Here is a 19,020-nt window from a genome sequence, read left to right as displayed (position 1 = left end):
TTTTTCCATCAGTCTTGTTATTCACTGTAAGTCTTTGAAGGTCTGTAACTTAATCCAAACTTTAACCAAATCTTAGTGAAAAGTTTGCTATTTGTTCTATCAAAATATGAGATTCAAGTGCTCTATTGTCTCATTTTAAACGATAAGGAATAAGGGCATTTAAGGCATCTAAAACAATTAACATTAGGCCTACTCTATTACTTTACTTGTATACCTTTGCCTATAGTCACTGCAAAGACACCCTGCCAAGCAAAGTTTGAAACCAGAAATATTTGTCCACACCTTGATATCATATCATCACGACTGCTTTACTTCTTCTTTTTATTACGGCTACTAAAGGCTTACAAAATAAAATAACGTTGACAGTAAAGGCAGATGCACTTAACTCTTCTTCTTCTTCTTGTCTTTTATCTGTACGCTGTAACATGGTTGTGAGGTCTCCGTTGGTTCTGGTAAAAAACTGTATTTTTTCTCTGAGTAAAGTCTATTTAACCCACTAAGATTCTTTGTGTTTCTATGTGGAAAATAAAATTGATCAGTGAGGGTTCCCAGCTCATTAAGACTGACTTATATTGAAACAAATGTCGGTTTTCATTGATTTTAGTACTTAGCCAAAATAACTTAAGAAGGAAAATGTGGCCTCTATTTGCTCAAAAGATGCACAGAATATTATTACAGATACGTTTTCTCGCAAATGTGATAGCTGTGAGAATAATTAAAGGTTGGGTAGGTAAGTTTGAGAAACCGGCTCGAGATACACTTTTTGTTATATTCCATGGAATGTTCTTAACATCCCGATAGCAATGAATATCTTAAGTGCTTTGACAAAAAATCCATAAAAAAATGTCATCTGTGGAAGCCGTAATACTGTAAAAAGTACGACCAATCATCTGAGCCGGCCCGGCTAAAATAACTGGATGGCCTACCTGCCTGTCAGCCTTCCATCTGTGCACAAACTTATCTCGTGCCCTCATTGGTCATGTGCACGTTCGTGTGTGTTGGAGGAGGGGCTCTATAAGGAAGTGGCAGATTTTCTCCGGTTGTGTATTTTCAAATTCTAGCGATCTCGAGCCGGTTTCTCAAATTTACCTACCCCACCTTTAAAGGGGTATTCCAAAGAAATGTGTTATTCAGTGTGATATAAGTCAACAGCATATCCTACATTTCAAAGTGGCTTAGTGCAGGACACCAGGGTGGGCTTAAAGGACTTTTTTGTTTTGTAGTTTTGGATGATGCTAACAAACCATTTTGATGATCTAGCACATGGCACACAATTCTTAAAATTGAATTTTCTATCAGCTATGAAATATTGGTGGTAGGATCATCTTGCAGTTCAAATGCATCCTGCAGGGGGCCAGAGCCAATAAAGTGCCAAAAATGTTAGGCAGGCCAATCCAATTACCCAGGCCATCCAGTTGGAGCCTAATGCAAGTCACTTTTAGGAGCAAAACAGGTATGTTTGGAAAGGCACAAACCTTGCCGAACTAAACAGGCTTTACCTGCGCTAAGAAAAAAGCTAAGATGCTTCGAAAAGACCTCTGCTGCATGAGTATAATTTAATATAATACAGTGTGTTCATTCATATTCACATCATCTCTTTCATGTTTTTGATGTGATCATTGGGAAAGAAAGCTTGGGTTTAAGCAGTTTTCTGTACAATTGCATTTTTGTTGGGGGTTCTGCCTGTGTGGATTTGAATGTGTGTTTTTTATATTTGAACCTATGATTGTAACCTGTAAAGTGTGCAGAGACTCAGGGTAACTCTAAATAAGTACATTTGAGTAGCATCTGTATGCTTTTCTTAGTATTTGGGGGGTTACGACCGCAGGAAGAGTTAACATTTACCAATTTAGACTACATTAAGGTCAACAGCATAAATAAATAGATAAATAAATGAACACAACAGTACAATTTAGATCTTAATGTTGGGAACAGTGTTTTTTTTAAAAGAACAATTAATTTCTGTGTGTCATGACCATAGTATTTTTAAAATACACATACCTAACACACCACATGCACTTGTGAAAGTACAGCTCTGGAAAAAATTAAGAGACCACTACAAAATTATCAGTTTCTCTGGTTGTACTATTTATAGGTATGTTTTTTTTTGTTGTATTCTATGAACTACTGACAACATTTGTCTGTGTTGCAATTCAACAGACACTGGAATGAAAGGGCTGCCATACAGGTAGAGATTGAGATTTAAGAAACATGTGGTCTCTCAATTTTTTTTCAGAGTTATATAATACTGTTTTATGCAACTAACTGTTCAAGAGGGACAATGCTTAAAAACAAAAAAGTTTAATTATTAGTAATTTATGATGATATAGCGTTGCCTAGAGGAGCAGAAGCTTAAACACCAGGAAACACTGGATTTAAAACTTTAACGACTTTAACAAAAAGGTAATAAGTTGACTATATAAAGGGGTATCGTTTGTTAGCCGGTAACTGTTTCACATAACAATGACAATGCCTCGGTATGTTAACTTTTGTGATAACGAAATAATAGCTTCTTAAACCTCAGTGCTAAGCTAATGTTTATGCTAGCAACGTAGTATCAAAATGTGAAACTTAGCTAGCCTACCTTTAGCTGTTAAGCATGTTAGGGGTAAACATATTTACGGTTTGGTTAATTAACGCAAGGCTTTAAAATTAATTTAACAATTAATTTATTTTCGCCATTAAACTGTGTCTGCTGCTGTCAAATTAGCCTACGATATAAAACACTGCCTCTTGTGGCTTGTTGCTAAAATTGGATAGTATCGCACCCCCCAACTCCCGACCCCCCTTTTTATTTCTCTCTCCCTCTCCCCCCCTCCTTCCTTGCTAGCCGCACTAATGCTGATATTTCTCTCCAGCATCACCAGCGGAGAGGAAGAGGAGGAGGAGGAGGAGGAAGGAGAGGTTGTGTCAGGTGGAAACGGGGACCTCGATGGATATCATCACCAGCCTCCACCGGCTCGCATCCTCAGCACCGACAGCATCTCCCGGCCGGCGGTCACCGCTGCGGGCACACAGCGCCCCTTCTATTCGTCAAAGCGTTGCATTTGCACGGTAGAGACTCCCGGGGTGCTTCTGAAATTAGCCCGACAAACTGCTTCTTCCTGTTATAAGGACTAATCGAGGGAAGACCCTACAGGAATAAGAGCGGAGCGTCAGTTACCTCCATTGACAAACCGCTCTCCTCATCGATTCAGCCCAACGACGTCTTGAGGAGGACAAAACCAACCGAAAAACGGACACTGAAGCTGAAGGTGAGGCCGATAGGACGACAGATGATTCATTTCTCCATGGGGTGTCGTTTTAATTTGTCATCCCCATTGTGAGAGCAAGGAGTCGAGGTGCACGGTGTTTTTTTCCTTTTTTTGCAGGGACGCCGGCCTGCATTTGGGTGCAGGGTACCGCAGTGATCCGGCGGGGGGACGCGCTGTTTCGTGTCTTTTTTCAACCACATGTGTTACATGATGCATGCCTGGGAAAGTGTTAATGATGCCTGCCAGAGCTGGTTCTCTAAATTTGAATGATTACTGGGTTAAGAAGCAGAATAGCGGCCTAGTGAATGGGATGTATAATGTTGTTGCATGTTACTGTATACCAGATCACTTTAGGGTTCTTTTTAAACCGACACCTTTAAGGCATACATGCTGATTTAGCGTTTTGTGGCATTTTGATCAACTTTACCCTATTGCAAAGGGCATCTGATCCTCCCAGGAGAAGCATCTCTGCAGAATATAGGCTACATGCTCCTGCAGGAAGTTATATGTGTCTCTGGTTCACTGTGTGACCTGACATTACTTTGGCATTCCTGCCCCTTGTGGTATCAATTATTCCTGAATGTTGCTGTTCCATGCAGGGTGTATTCATTCATTTATTATTGTGCTTTAGTTAGACCAAGGCCAACAGCAGCATAGCTTGCCTTAGCAACACAGGAAGCAGAATGCGATGTAGCCTGCCAAGTCTTAATGTAGTGTTTGATCACATCTGCAGTGAAAAGTGACTACAACCTCAGTTATGCCCTTAGACCAATGGCTGTTTAACATGCTCGCTGTTTGTGATTAATATCCACAGCTACTGGAGGGAGCTAACACAGGCAGCTGTGGTTAGTTAGCTTTGGTTTGTTGGTGCAAGGTGTGTGTGTGTGTGTGTGTGTGTGTGTGTGTGTGTGTGTGTGTGTGTGTGTGTGTGTGTGTGTGTGTGTGTGTGTGTGTGTGTGTGTGTGTGTGGTGGAGATGGAGGGGGGTCAATTGTTAATAAAATACTATGACAGGCAAATCACTAAAGACAAAGGCTATACAGTAGTTATAATTGTAATGTATTTCACAAATGTCATTATAGATAACGGCAACCAGCTAACTATCCTCCTGGTATATTGCTACTATTCTTCTTGGGGTTCACACTTTGTAGTACATATTGATTCATTTTTAAAAAAATCTTATTGTACTCTACGGAAGTCAAAGTCCTGTGATAGCACTATTCAACTTCTGTCATACACCCAAAGGGAGTTGTGTGTCTGTTGTGCTCAGCTGTTTACCATAAAGTGAATTTATTTCACTTTATAGCATATCATCTTGGCTCGTATCACTTATATTTATATAGTACTAAATAAATCCTTAATTTGTTCACATTGACCCCTAGTCCTCAGCAGGGTTATAAATAACCCTTATATTACTAACGCATTATATTTGAATGCATGTGGCTTCTACGGTTCCCTAACAAAATGTTAATTGGTATCCATCACATAAAATAATGGCCAGCTCTGTTACAGCATAGAGTTATTTTTGACACTCTTTGCTCGCTGGCCTGTGTGGATGATGGACAGCCTGAAGCTCTGTGCTGCTGCTCTGCTGTTTATCAGACCACAAGGTGACTGTTTTGATTCAGACTTGAGGTCTTGCCGACTCAGAACTGGGCGCGGCTGCTGGCTGCTCGCAGATGATGTTTCACTTTGCTGAGGTGAAGTGAGTGGAAGTGACTCAGTGCAGTGTGTAAAGTGCGTAGTATGACGTCACGAAGAAGCATCCACTGAGAGTGAGATAGAGAGAGAGAGATAGTTTCAATCACTTAAGAACAATCTAGGTTTCAGATATTTTTGCAAATTGAGATCATTCTGGATGAAGCTTAGGATAAATCCCAAGCTTAGGTTTGGATAAAAAAGTAAAAATGTAAGTTGACTACTCAAATATCTAAAAGTTTTCTATAAAAGTTCAATATGTTTTTCAGTTGGCATTGTAATGACAGCCATGCAGGGCATTTCCTTTAAGTAGCTCAAAGGCATTAAATATACTTATTGTTTTCTAATCTTTGTCTAAATATTTGTTTTGCTTACAGATCAGAAAGAAATTGTACAGTAGCAACACACTTCACCACTGCTTAAATATAGCAAAGAAGAAACCTGAGTGAGATAAATAGTAAGAAGAGGAACATAGTAGCACACCCAAACTCTGAACAACAGTTTACTCCATCATGCTAAGTGCTTTTTTCACATCAGAGCGAGTAATACCCTTACTCTTGTTAAGTTCTTTTCTGTAAGTACTGTTTTAGTAAAGAAACTGAATTTCATATCTAAGATTCAACACATTTTATTTGCAGCTGAGGCTTCTAAGGATTCACAATCCTTTGTCTAAGAATTGTTCATATGCCATATATTAAGTATATACAGAAAGTGGTTTTAGTCAAACTGGTTGGTATATAGATTATTTTGATATACAGTATGGTAAAATGACAACATTGTCTCTGCATAGTTATATGGAGCAGGTCAGCCCAGAGTGTACTATGTTCGACAATATACATAGATCTTTACACAACAATTAATGGAAAGGAAAATGTAGGATTCAAGCTATTTCCTTTTTCATCTACACACCTGCACATGTACAACGCACCGTACACGCAGTGAAATGTAGTCTCTGCATTTAACTCTTCCTATTCGTATTAGGCAGCTGCTATTGCCTTGTCTTGATCAGGGGCTCAGTGCCCAGGTGGCAAACTGGAACTTCTTGAAGCAATTTTCATCGTGGCCAAACGGTGGTACTCCAACTTTTCTATCAGTCCGTGATGTCATTGAAACCAAAATTTGACTAACATAGTTTAAGACATGTCTATAAATCCGTTTTTTTTAGGTAAATCACCTAAAGCACTAGGTCCTAAAAGTTGTCAAAAGCACCAAAGCCAGTTATTTTACCTCACCATTCATTTGACTGAGCTGTGACTGGATGACTACATATTTGGAAGCGGGGATCTACGAAACGCAAGTGTGCATGCTCATAATCGGGTACTTTTTGAACCTCCAGTCAGAGGTGCCACTGAGCACATTTCAAAGTCCCTGGTGTCAGGATCCTGCATTTTATGATTGTCAGAAGTTCATTTAATTGACAGCTGATCATTAGATAAATCAATAGAAATGTGGGTAGCCGAGCATGCGCCTCACAATTGTTAATATGCAGATGACTTATCAGCTTCAGAGCAGAGGTCATCGTAAATATCCCCCAGGCAGTTTGATCACCATGTGACGATAATAATGAGGTGTGTGTGTGTGTGTGTGTGTGTGTGTGTGTGTGTGTGTGTGTGTGTGTGTGTGTGTGTGTGTGTGTGTGTGTGTGTGTGTGTGTGTGTGTGTGTGTGTGTGTGTGTGTGTGTGTGTGTGTGTGTGTGTGTGTGTGTGTGTGTGTGTGTGTGTGTGTGAAAAGGGGACATACACTGAGGGTCTGCTCCCCATTAAGCCTTAGAGGAACAGAGACACAGAGCTGCTGCCACTGACTGATTAACAGTGGCAGCTGTCTCTCTCTTGCCTCTTCTCTCTTTCTACATCTTTCCGGTGATATGCCCCCACCCCCCCATCTTACTCCTTCAATATCTATCTTTTACCCTCATTCTCTCTATTGCAACCCCTCCTCTTCAATGTCATCTTTTCTGTTTCTCTGTAACATCTCTCTCTCTTATAACCTCCCTAGACTCTTATCTTACTCCTTAGTCTATACCTCTCTTTATAATGTCTGCATCTCTCACTCACTTTCTCCCTCTGTCTGTCTGTTAATCTGCCCTCTAAAGCAATACAGATGGACAGTCAGATGTTGGCGATCTATATAAGGGTATTCTTGGATTGTTAGTCCAGTAATATGATAAGAGAAAAAAAACAAAGACCACTGACTACTCAAACGACATTCTGTGGTGACAACATTAATACATACAAATATTGCCAACCAATCTCAAAGCAGACATTAAAATAAACAATACTTTTATCTATGTCAATCCAAATTCCTCTGAGCCATATCTCTATTTTTGTCCACCACCAAAAACACTTTTAATGAGTCACACCATTGAACTGGGTGTCATTGTTTGGATGAACATGAGTACTCTGTTTCTGTAATGTAATCCGCATAACCTTCTGCTGCTGGAAAACCAATTGTCTGATGTAAACCTTAACACATTTGACCAAAAGCAACAGTCCCGGTCTGCCAAGGCCATGCCCTAACTTGTAGTTTTAAAGAAATTGAAAATGAAGTTGTGTACAGTATCACCCGCTGTGATTAGGATTCGCTCAGAAATGACTGAGCCCATGCTACATCCTTCCACCAATTACATACAACCTCTGGAGTAAGGCCTTTTTAGGAGGCAGGAACTGGCCAAGTAAGCAGAACTGGAACATACATGAAAGTTCCCGAGGAGGTGTTCCTAAAGAGTTGATCTGGGCCTGCTTTCTAGTTTGATGTGGTTTACTCTTCACAGTTTATTACAACATCAGAAAATACAACGACTCAAATGTATAATATTGGATCAAGTAATATTTCACTGACTACTCAAATGGCAGAAGTTTCTAAAGCCTGAGATGGGTTTATGATTTTAGAAAAGCCAGTTTTCTAGTGTATGTTTTTGGAAATACAGACTAAATCTATGCAACTTCTTTAAATACTTACCAAATAATACCAATAAGGCAAAGTATTTTATTTTCAGCACCATCCTGCTACATAGGCACACTTATGTAAAGGAACAGGCGCTAGCTGCTCAGGACCCACACTCTTTGGCCACTGAACACACGGGTGTTGGCTGTACAGCCTCACTGCAGCATTTGGGGGTTAAGTGCTCGTTTCAAGGGCGCCTGATGTTTGGCATCTCGTGTTCTTCAGAGATTAGAGTATTGTCACTGCTAGTTGGTAGTATGGAGGCAGCAAGCCAAATGCTAATAGCCCAAACACAAGTAGTGAAGGCCGGCGCGTAGGACTGCCGACAGGACACAGGGACGAGTGGGACCAGAGGGACAGGACGAATGAAAAAGTGTGAAGGATAATAAAAGGAGATGGGGGGGTCGACGCACTCATTACAACATTGGTGTAATGGTGATTTATTTCGGGTAACAATGGCAACAGCATAGCTGGGGAGAGAGGCAATAATAACACTGAGTGTTTTAGAGGAGAAAGCATAACGACTGACAGCTCTCACACACACACACACACACACACACACACACACACACACACACACACACATACACACACACACACACACACACACACACACACACACACACACACACACACACACACACACACACACACACACACACACATACACACACATATATATGATAGTGGTGACACTACCAGATCATTGATTGAATTGAACAACCAAAGGAAAATGAATCAGCAATAATTTTGATAATCAATTTGTAGTTTAAGTCATTTATCATATGTTTAACAAAAATGAAGAACATTATCTGGTCCCTGCATCAAATGATTTGTTGCTTTTTTCCTGTTTTATGTTTGTGTCATTGAAGATCTTAGGGTTTTGGACTGTGAGTTGATAAAAAAAACATGCCGTGTAATTCTACACATAATGATTTGTCATGTGATGGCTCTATCAGAGCCTGGATAGCTCAGTCGGTATAGCATCAGACTTTCAATCTGAGGGTCCAGGTTTCAAGTCCCTGTTCAGGCAAGACATGTTTTTAAATAATAAAAGCAGACTTGGAGGCCTAAACTAAATATAATCAGGAAATAATAAATACAGGAAGTAATACAAAAACAAGTAGGTGTTGAAGTGATTGTCCCGTTCCAACCAAGCCCCCAGGAAGTGCGCCGGACTCTGATGAAAATATTCGTTGTGTCCAAACGGCGGTACTACAATTTCCGTATCAGTCCGTGACGTCACTGGGCCCAGAAAGACTTTTCCCCATTGACTAACATTGGGAAAGAGACGTCTGTATATCAGCGGATACTTTTAAAAAAACTAAATAAACTACCCAGTATGAACTATTTTATAGCCCTTATTAGAATCATTACGTCCTTAAAGTTGTACAATTTATTTTCTCTCTCCATTCATTCTACTGAGCCGAGAGTGGGAGCTCGGGGGGCGGGGCTTAAGGGGTGCATGCTCTGTGAGCGCACATACAGGTTCTTCTGCTCTGACAGCTAGGCATGATGGGTATCTGACGTTTCGCTCTCTCAAAAGTTGGGCCATTTTGTCCTCATGCGCCAATGAGCAGCTCTCATAGGAAAGAACGAGACTCCGCCTCCCACGCTGTATCCAGTTCTTATTAATATACATCCATGGTTCCAACCCCTGTAGTGAACATGTTGGGGTGTCCTTGGGCAAGACTCTGAACCAATCATTTCTCCCGTAGGCATTTCTACAGAATTGAAGTGTGTGTACAGTAAGTCTCTTTTTGATAAAAACGTCAGCTAAATAACATATAATGTAATGAGTCTGAATTATGAAAATTCAAAGTAAAGAGGTCAAAAACTGAAGGAGCAATGATAGAGCTGGTGTAGACTCACACAAACACACTCAGACTTACCAAACAGACATGTCCATCATTATAAAAAGTATTGTTATTTTCCTTATAAAAATGTCATGTCATTCTGTTTGGGTAGAAAGGGGGTAGAGAGTTGCAATGCAATTGTGTTGGTGTGTTTTTCCAAAGGTGATTCCTGCTCTTTCTTCCAGCTCCATGTGGAGATCAGAGAGTGTGCTGCAGTGTGAACGTTTGATCCTTCAGTGTTGGAACAGGAGACTCTGTTACCCCGTGGAGTCTGATTTGAAAAGTTTCTCAGATCCAGATCTAGATTTCTTTCCAGAATAGTTTACCATTATTTTACACCCTAGGTTTAGTGTTATAAAGATTATCATAGAGATTCCATAATAACGATAAACAAAATTGAATTGATGTCAGCATATATAAATATGGAGCATGAAACAAGATTCTGCACTGCTGTGTCATCATTTTTAATAAGCAATATTCATATCAAATGATCTGAAGAGAAGCATTTGTATTGTTATGTCCAGTATATAGGGACTCAGTAGAGTAAAAAGCAAACAAAATTCTAGCACTTGCCTTTTGGTGCATCTTTTTGGTTTTAGCTGTTTATTACTGATCAACCTCCCGTGCTGGCTGCTGTAAGAGCAGCAGCATTACTCAGCACTTTAGGACACTGACACTGTGGGACAGAAGAACTGTGACTTTCCACTCTTGTTTGTACCTTTTATGGAAGTAATTGTTTGCCTACAGTGTATAAGGTTAGAGTAATACAAGTACTAGAATACACCTTTAAGGTACTTCCTCAAATAAGGATGGGAATTGAGAACCAGTTCCCTCTAAGATCTGGTTTCGAGTGGTCTGATTCCTTGAAATCGCTTGCCACCATTACTATTGATTCATATTATTCATGCTTTCCGAAACTTGTGCATTACCAAAGACTAATATCCCACGCAGCTGTGTCATGTTTCAGTTTGTTTAGGGCCAGAGAAAGTGCTCAAAAGTGTGCAGCTAATTTACCTAAGGAGACACACCCTCATTTTTCACTGACAACATATATATATATATATATATATTTATTAGATAGATAGATGGATAGATACTTTATTTATCCCAAGTTTCAGAAATTGACAACATTTCTTAAAAATAAAATAGAATACAAATATTATTTTTCCAATGAACTATTCATTACAAATCTATAGGGAACTGATAAAGAACGATATACTGTATACAACTCTATCAATTCCCACCCCTAGTCTCAGCATTTTGTGACTGCTGTTGCGGTTTTACATTCATAACTCTCTGAATGCTGATGAAATCATTGTGAGCTCAATGTGCTGTCACCTTTTCCTTTGTCTGTGTCTCCATCTGAGATCTCCCTCAGGCTGTGTTCAGTCTCTGGAGGCTGACCATGAAGCATCTCACTGCTCATGGTACTTATAGAGCAGAACATGGATAGCCAGGAGTGTGTGTGTGTGTGTGTGTGTGTGTGACATGGTGTTTGCTCACGTGTCTGGGGGGGTGGATTCCGAAACAGCTGAGTCTGATTCTTAGAATAAAAGTGACACACACACACACACACACACACACACACACACACACACACACACACACACACACACACACACACATACACACACTCATTGTATGTTAACTGACATGAGAGTGTAGCAGTTTGACTGATGTACACTTGCTTTTGTTTGTCCTCTAATCCAGTGATGGTTTTTGCAACATACCTTTTTGACATTCTCTCATCATCTCACTGAAATGTTAAGTCTTATAACGATATAACACGTGTGTGTGTGTGTGTGTGTGTGTGTGTGTGTGTGTGTGTGTGTGTGTGTGTGTGTGTGTGTGTGTGTGTGTGTGTGTGTGTGTGTGTGTGTGTGTGTTATGTGGTTTATTCTTAAATACAGTAATAATACAGTCTGGTGACAGCTGAGACAGCATTACTGCTATGTATTTAAGGAACAAAGTAGTTAAAAATATCACTCTAGGTTTCTCAGATGGTCTTTCTTGTATTCTCTCTGTCTATTTGAACCTTTGCTAGAATTTTTGCTTAGAATGTATAAGTCAGTCTACAATGACTGTGTGCAAACAGCCTTATTGTTGACATTCTATCTCTGAAGGGAAATGCTGGTGAAGGATATTGCCACCCTGGGGGATATGGGTGTAAAATGTAGTGGGATTTACAGAGGTGAAACCCGGGGCTAACTCATTTGCAACATCGCTGATCACACCATCCACTGCCACTCATCTGAGACAAAACACACCAAGACATGATGAGATATCACCAGGACAGCTGCAGGGCAGTTTTATAGCAGACAATGATTCAGTGATGTTCAAGAAGAAATGTAGCTCAAATATATTTAAAAATACACAACCAGTGCACCCTTTTCGGTTATTGGTACCCAATATTCTGTAAATGAGTATTTTATATTTAGCATATTAATAATGAAACAATCAAATGGCTTGCACTTAATTGACACTATTAATATGCTAAATATAAAATACTCATTTACAAGTTAAAGTCAATCAGTCAAATGCAGTTTATTATATAAGATTTCTACAGGCAGCAAAATGTACATATTCATTGCTCCCGGTTTTTAAGGTGTATTTTTAGTTTTTAAAATGTTTGTTGGGCATTACAAAATATTTGTATTTCTTACCTCCGGCCCCTCGACAATTTAATGGAAGTTTTTTGCTATTTCTTACACTTTTTAAACAAATTGATTAAGAAAATAATTGTGAGTTGCACCTCTTATTACATTATTGTAAACAAATTTGTTTGGCCTTTTCAAATAGTCGTTCTCCTGGGAGAACGACTAAGTGCATGTGCGCAACTATCCCTTCTTTTTCTGTCTTGCAGGGCATGCTGACATGTACTTAATATGGCTACATTATTTTCCAGTGGTTTAGGGTTAGTGACAACAGCGAGCTTTTGTGGCAGTATAGCGGCAGGGAGTGGCCAGAACAGGGGGACACACACAAAGAGATGTAAAGCAAAAAGGACATGTCAAAAAACAACTGAGAGACACCTGACTTTCACTTTGAACCCTCTTTCAAAATCTGGCAGATTATCATAAAGTATGTCAAGTTTGATTCAATGTAAACATGCCAAATTAGCCCACAACATGCACACAAACAATACCCCAAGCCGCATTGGATAACAGCACCAAATGGCATTTAATGTCTTGTGGGCACATCTGCTATTTACCCGGGGACACCATTGCGTGTATTTTCCATCCATCACGTGTGTAACACAAAGAAGGTGGGGGAGGAATAAGCTGCTAATGTGACTGTGTAGCATTCACCAGAGGCCTGTACTACGAAGCCGGATTTTCGCTTAGCGAGCTGACTTCAGGGAAAACTCTGGCTTTCCGGTCCTACGACGCTGGTTCTCTTCTTACCGGGCTGGATCTCCATGGTAACTTATGCTGAACGGCTAGCCTGGTCCGGAGCAGGTTAGGTTCCAGGATAAGAGATCAACTCAGTGAAAGCACCGCCTGCTGACCAATCAGAGCTCCGTGTGCGGAGTTTAAAGCTATCAAGTCATATTACAGGAGAAAGGAAATACAGAAAAACTGCCGTTGCAGGAAATCAACTGACTGTGTGAACGTGAAAATTAATAGAATATCCCCTCCCATTTTCAGAGCAATCTGACTATTATAACATTAGCGTTAAGAAAGCTTACTTAAATATCTGCCACGACATAAGTAACCGGATCAGAGTAACATTAAGTACAGTCCGCGGCACTGTGAGTGCAGACGTCGATGTGTCCCATTATCATTCATATCACATCACATCATAATGTATCATATATTTCCTTATCTGAGTCAGCTTCTTGAGCCGTATCTGGCCGTGCAACACTCACAGTGTCACATACTGTATGCAGAAGTATTATTTTAAGCAACACATTAAGTTGACGAAACACTCGAGTCAAATGTAATTAAAGTCAGATCCACTCGTGTCTTGGACGAGGCAGTGATATTATAAACCTGTTAATGTACGCATTCTAATGTCTAATATTATAGGTTACTTTTCATTCAGGAAGTATGACGCGCTGCGCTGTCAGTACGCTTCTCCATGTTTGTGATTGGTCAAATGTTGCTAACCCCGCCCCTTTCATGTGAAGGCGCACATAACTAGATAGGGCAAAGCTGGCTTGAGTTAACGAGTTGATAACCAGCGTCGTAGGACCACTTAGCGAGAGCGCGTTTGTTTTGGATTAGGTAAGCCGGGTAACTCAAACATATCCAGGGTATGTTGAACCGGCTTCGTAGTACAGGCCTCTGGAGTCAAATAATAGCCATTTTTGTGCACACATCGTAGATATCTCTCTTTAGTACTAAACATAAACTCATCATAGGACTAAGAGGTGTGACAATATTGACATCAATTATAGTGTGTGTTGTCAGCTTGAGTTGATGTGTGTTACAGTGGATTGTGTGTTGTCAGCTTGAGTTGATGTGTGTTACAGTGGATTGTGTGTTGTCAGCTTGAGTTGATGTTTGTTACAGTGGATCCCTACACTGATGAGCTTTCACAGTGGTATCAACATGTCCTGGGAAACTTTACAAAGCAAATAATCCACCTTTCTGCTGACCATCTATGTATCAAAGAATCACGTATTTCCCTAAATATGCCACTGCTTTTGGTCACACATATTTGCAATTGTTGTCTTAGTCTGCTGTTTACATGAATAACAATGACTAGCCAAACCCAGATTATAAATGTGTGATTCAGGGAAATATAGGAAAGAAGTGTAAAATGCTTACACACACATAACAGGGAGGCGTGTGGCGCAGTGGATAGAGCCTTGGTATGGGGATCAGATGGTCACAGGTTCAAACCCCACTGCAGTCAGCATGTCATTGTGTCCCTGGGCAAGACACTTCACCCCAAAGTGCTCCTGTGGGGATTGCCCACAGTATTGAGTATGTAAGTCGCTTTGGATAAAAGCATCTAACAAGTAACATGTAATGTAATAACATAGCTCCTCTTAGACAGAGTCTGAGACAAATCTGCAAAATATCTGCCTAAGACTGAGAGTCTCATCCTGAAAAACTGCTCATATTTGGTATGAGCCAGATCATTTCAGCATAAGAAGCACAAGAAGTTAAGATTTTCACCAAGTCTGCTGATTTGTATGTCTCACCAGGATCTTTGTTTCCTCCAACTGAAATGTGCGGTGCAGCACAATGAAGCACATCAGCTCTCTCTTACAGTAAGAGCCACAACACTACTAAGAGCAAGGAACTCATTCATTTACATTATAGAAAAGGAATATTAATAGATTGCTGAATCAATAAGAAATATTGGCCTGTTAATTACATTGTATCTGGCATCAAATACCATCAGCCATGCAAGTCTAAGTACACACGGCCGGTACAGTGAAACTGCGAATGGCTCATCAGGGTAGTTGTAGGAGTATTTAGGGGTCCTAAAGTAAAGACTGAGACACCCCTTATTTTAGGAATTTCTGCAAACTGCCACTTATTTGTCTTAGGATGTTTGGTAAATATAGCTCCTGGGGACTATAGTGCTGTTCCTTTAAGATTCAATGAATATCTGTTATGTTCTGCTCTTTGAAAAGGAATGTGTCTAAATCATTTTCTTATCTTTTTGCAAATTCTTACATCTCACCCTGAGCTGTGTGATTTCTTGGAAAAGTTTAGAAGTAATTTTTTAGTCTCTGGGTTTCAGCTGTCAGAGACAGGAGAGATCAACCAAATCATTTTGACTTCCTGACTCCCACCATCAGAGAGATTTTTATTTTAAGCTTCTCTTTTGTCAAATGCTCTGATGCCAAGGAGAGGTGCTGCATCATTCATGAACGGGAAGGATTTTATTTATGGACTCCAGAGTAGTTTTTGTTTACTTGTGAGCCATGTTATTTGTGAAATGTGTAGACATTTAGCAAATTCCCCCTGTGTAAACCTGAATGTGTTTCTGTGAACCTGTGTGGCTACATAATGGTTCAATGTGTCCCATGAAATGTGTGTGGAGTCAGTCAGCGTTCCATTATCACCTGTGTGTCCCCAACACATTCTGACTGTCATTTGCATGTATAAGTGTGTGTTTCTGTAAATGATGTGTGAGCATGTTGGTGTTCTTGGTGTGACTAAGCCAATAAAAAGCCAGACAATTCCAAAACAATTCAGTGTGAAGGGAAACAGCACTTCACACTGTAAGCAAAGCTGTCTATTGAGAATAAGCAGCACCATTAACTTATGGTTAATTATTTGATATATTAAATAGTTAAATCTTATTTTATCTGAGCAGCAGTCCAAAACCTAAAGATAAAATATTCCCGTTTGAATAGCTGACACAGGGAATGTTTTTAATTAAAGCTGAAACAAATACTAACTTTTTTGGATCAACTTACTTCATTTTGTATTAATTTACTTATGGTTACAGCTCTGAAGGACACAATCTACATTTTGATATACATTTGGCTGTAAAAGCATCATTAATGAGACCATTTATTTTTACGGAAATATCACGGTACTGTGCTGACTCCTTTCCTGTTCACCTTATACACCTCTGACTTTCAATACAACTCAGAGTCATGCCACCTGCAGAAGCTTTCTGATGACTCTGCAGTGGTAGGGTGTATAAGGGATGGACGGGAGGAGGAGTACAGAGCGCTGGTGGGTGATTTTGTTGAGTGGACTGGAAGAAATCATCTGCTTCTGAATGTGGCCAAGACCAGAGAGATGGTCATTGATTTCAGGAGGAAGAGGACATCTCCTCCTCAGCCCCTGTGCATTCTAGGAGAGGGTGTGGCTGTTGTGGAGGACTACAAGTACCTGGGAGTGCACTTAGACAATGGACTGAACTGGAGGATCAACACTGACGCTGTGTACAAGAAGGGGATGAGCAGACTCTATTTTCTGAGGAAGCTGAGATCCTTCAACGTATGCAGTAAGATGCTGGAGATCTTCTATCAGTCTGTGGTGGCTAGTGCACTCTTCTTTGCTGCGGTCTGCTGGGGGGGCAGCATCAGAGCCGGTGACACCAGCAGGATCAATAAACTGATCAGGAAAGCTGGGTCAGTCATCGGCATCAAGCTGGACCCCTTTGAAGCTGTGGTGGAGAGGAGGACACTGAACAGGCTGTTGTCCATCATGGATAACCCCCCCCCCCTCCACCTGCAGCTGGACAGTCAACGGAGCTCCTTCTCCAACAGACTGCTGCAGCTCCCCTGTCACAAGGACAGATACTGGAAAACATTTCTGCCCACTGCAATAACTCTGTACAATAAATCACCTCTGGCTGGAAGAGAACTCTCTGCTCCGTAGTTTCTCTTGGAATAAAACCACGTTGTACATTTTACACATATATAATCTGTTCAATATTTAATATTTAATATTAATATTCCATATGTCATATATTTATGTATATATATATTTGTATATATAATATCTTGTCAAATCCAACATGTATATTTTCTATTTTCTTTATTTTCTTGTTTATTTCTAGTTTTGTTTTATTGTAAAATGCCTTGTCTTTTATGCTGCTGCATAAAAGAAAAAAAAGAATCCCAAATTGGGATCAATAAAGTACAATTTTATCTTATCTTATCTTATTTTTTTAACTAAAGGGGAAATGGTCTAACCCGAGTATCCTTGTTGGTAAATGTTTTTCACACAGACATTTAAACGTGTGTGTGTGTGTGTGTGTGTGTGTGTGTGTGTGTGTGTGTGTGTGTGTGTGTGTGTGTGTGTGTGTGTGTGTGTGTGTGTGTGTGTGTGTGTGTGTGTGTGTGTGTGTGTGTGTGTGTGTGTGTGTGTGTGTGTGTGTGTGTGTGTGTGTGTGTGTGTGTGTGTGTGTGTGTGTGTGTGTGTGTGTGTGTGTGTTGCAGGGCGTCGGGCGCGATGGCTAATGCCTCCCCAGACCTGGACAACGCCGAAGCCCAGCGCCAGCTCAACAACAACAACCGCCCAAGCAGCTCGGGATTCTGGGAGACGGAGTGCACCAGCTCCAAGCTGTTTGAGTGCTCCCGCATCAAGGCCCTGGCAGGTCAGAGGTCACGCACATGTCTACACACACACACACACACACACACACTCTACAAACACACCTGCGTCTCTGCTGAATTATAGTACCACATTTTTTGATCACCATATCCAAAATCATAACAAATATGTTATATATGTGGCCTGCTTTCTTTTTTTTCATATATCCACAATAGGGAAAAAGACAGAATACAGATTTCATTATTTAAAAGGTATATCACCTAAAGCATTTCCAAAGATAAGTATAATTTGACTTAATCGTTGTTCTAGCTATAAGATATTTGGTACCACTTTACAATACGACTACCCTTATAAAGGGTTTACGAATAGTTTGTAATTCATTTATTAATTAGGTTGTGAACACTTTATAAATCATTAATAAGCTTTTATAAGACATGAGATAAACAGGGCAACTGTGACCAGTTGCTTGCCAAATAGTGAGCCCACATTTATCTGTATTGCTAAGCCTTATATTGGCTACCTAGCTTACTTCGTCTTCTTCATCGGCCAGCATCCTTGGTATCTGTTGCTCACTGAGTTGATTCTCGCTAAGTAGCCAATATAAGGCTTAGTCATCTTGCCAAATAGTGAGCCTATGTTGATGTATGCAAACTATGTTAGAACTGGTTTATAAAGGGTTCTTAATGATAAATAAAGTGTTTACAACCTAATTCATAACCTAAAACCCTTTATGAATCCTTTATAAGGGTAGTCTTATTGTAAAGTGGTACCAGATATTCTTATTGCCTGTCTGTCTAGGAAGCGACGGTTCACTCTAAAGCTGGTTCTTTGTTTTCCCTCAGATGAACGAGATGCGGTACAGAAGAAAACTTTCACCAAGTGGGTTAACTCCCATCTGGCCAGAGTGTCCTGTCGCATAGCTGACCTCTACAACGACCTGCGGGATGGATACATGCTCACCAGGCTGCTGGAGGTCCTCAGTGGAGAGCTGCTGGTGGGAACACACTTCATGGCAAATTATAATATATATAATATACATTTTAAAGCCTCTCTTAATTGATCATAGAATGTGAGATGTTAAAGGTATAGTTTGGATTGTTTTAAGTCAGGTTGTATGAGGTTCAGTGTGTAACCTGCAGTCCGTCAAGGAAGCATGGTAATGTATTACGGTGGATAGGGGCAGCAGCAAAACGTTTTTAAGCCACCTAAGAGAAAGGTCAGCTGAAAAATCGATCTAAGTATATTTCATGTTTAAAATATTTTTGAGTTAGAAAATGTTTTTATGGGTCGGTT

At 40.2% G+C, this 19,020-nt stretch overlaps 1 protein-coding gene and 1 non-coding gene across 2 annotated transcripts in view; both read left to right on the top strand.

The window, feature by feature from the left end:
• Positions 1-3,136: 3,136 nt before the first annotated feature.
• The window catches only part of LOC117471106 (spectrin beta chain, non-erythrocytic 4-like), a 138,430-nt gene continuing 122,546 nt past the window's right edge, over positions 3,137-19,020 (top strand). The window contains exons 1-3 of the mRNA XM_034115907.1: positions 3,137-3,254; positions 17,613-17,770; positions 18,570-18,721. Coding sequence (XP_033971798.1) covers positions 17,626-17,770; positions 18,570-18,721 — 297 coding nt within the window. The 5' untranslated portion in view covers positions 3,137-3,254; positions 17,613-17,625. The remainder of the gene's footprint in view (positions 3,255-17,612; positions 17,771-18,569; positions 18,722-19,020) is intronic.
• trnae-uuc lies at positions 8,856-8,928 on the top strand. The gene has a single exon. It is a non-coding gene; the product is annotated as a tRNA-Glu (tRNA).

This window comes from Trematomus bernacchii, unplaced genomic scaffold (assembly GCF_902827165.1).
Source record: "Trematomus bernacchii unplaced genomic scaffold, fTreBer1.1, whole genome shotgun sequence".
Classification (NCBI taxonomy): Eukaryota; Metazoa; Chordata; class Actinopteri; order Perciformes; family Nototheniidae; genus Trematomus; species Trematomus bernacchii.
This window is presented reverse-complemented; position numbering and strand designations above follow the sequence as displayed.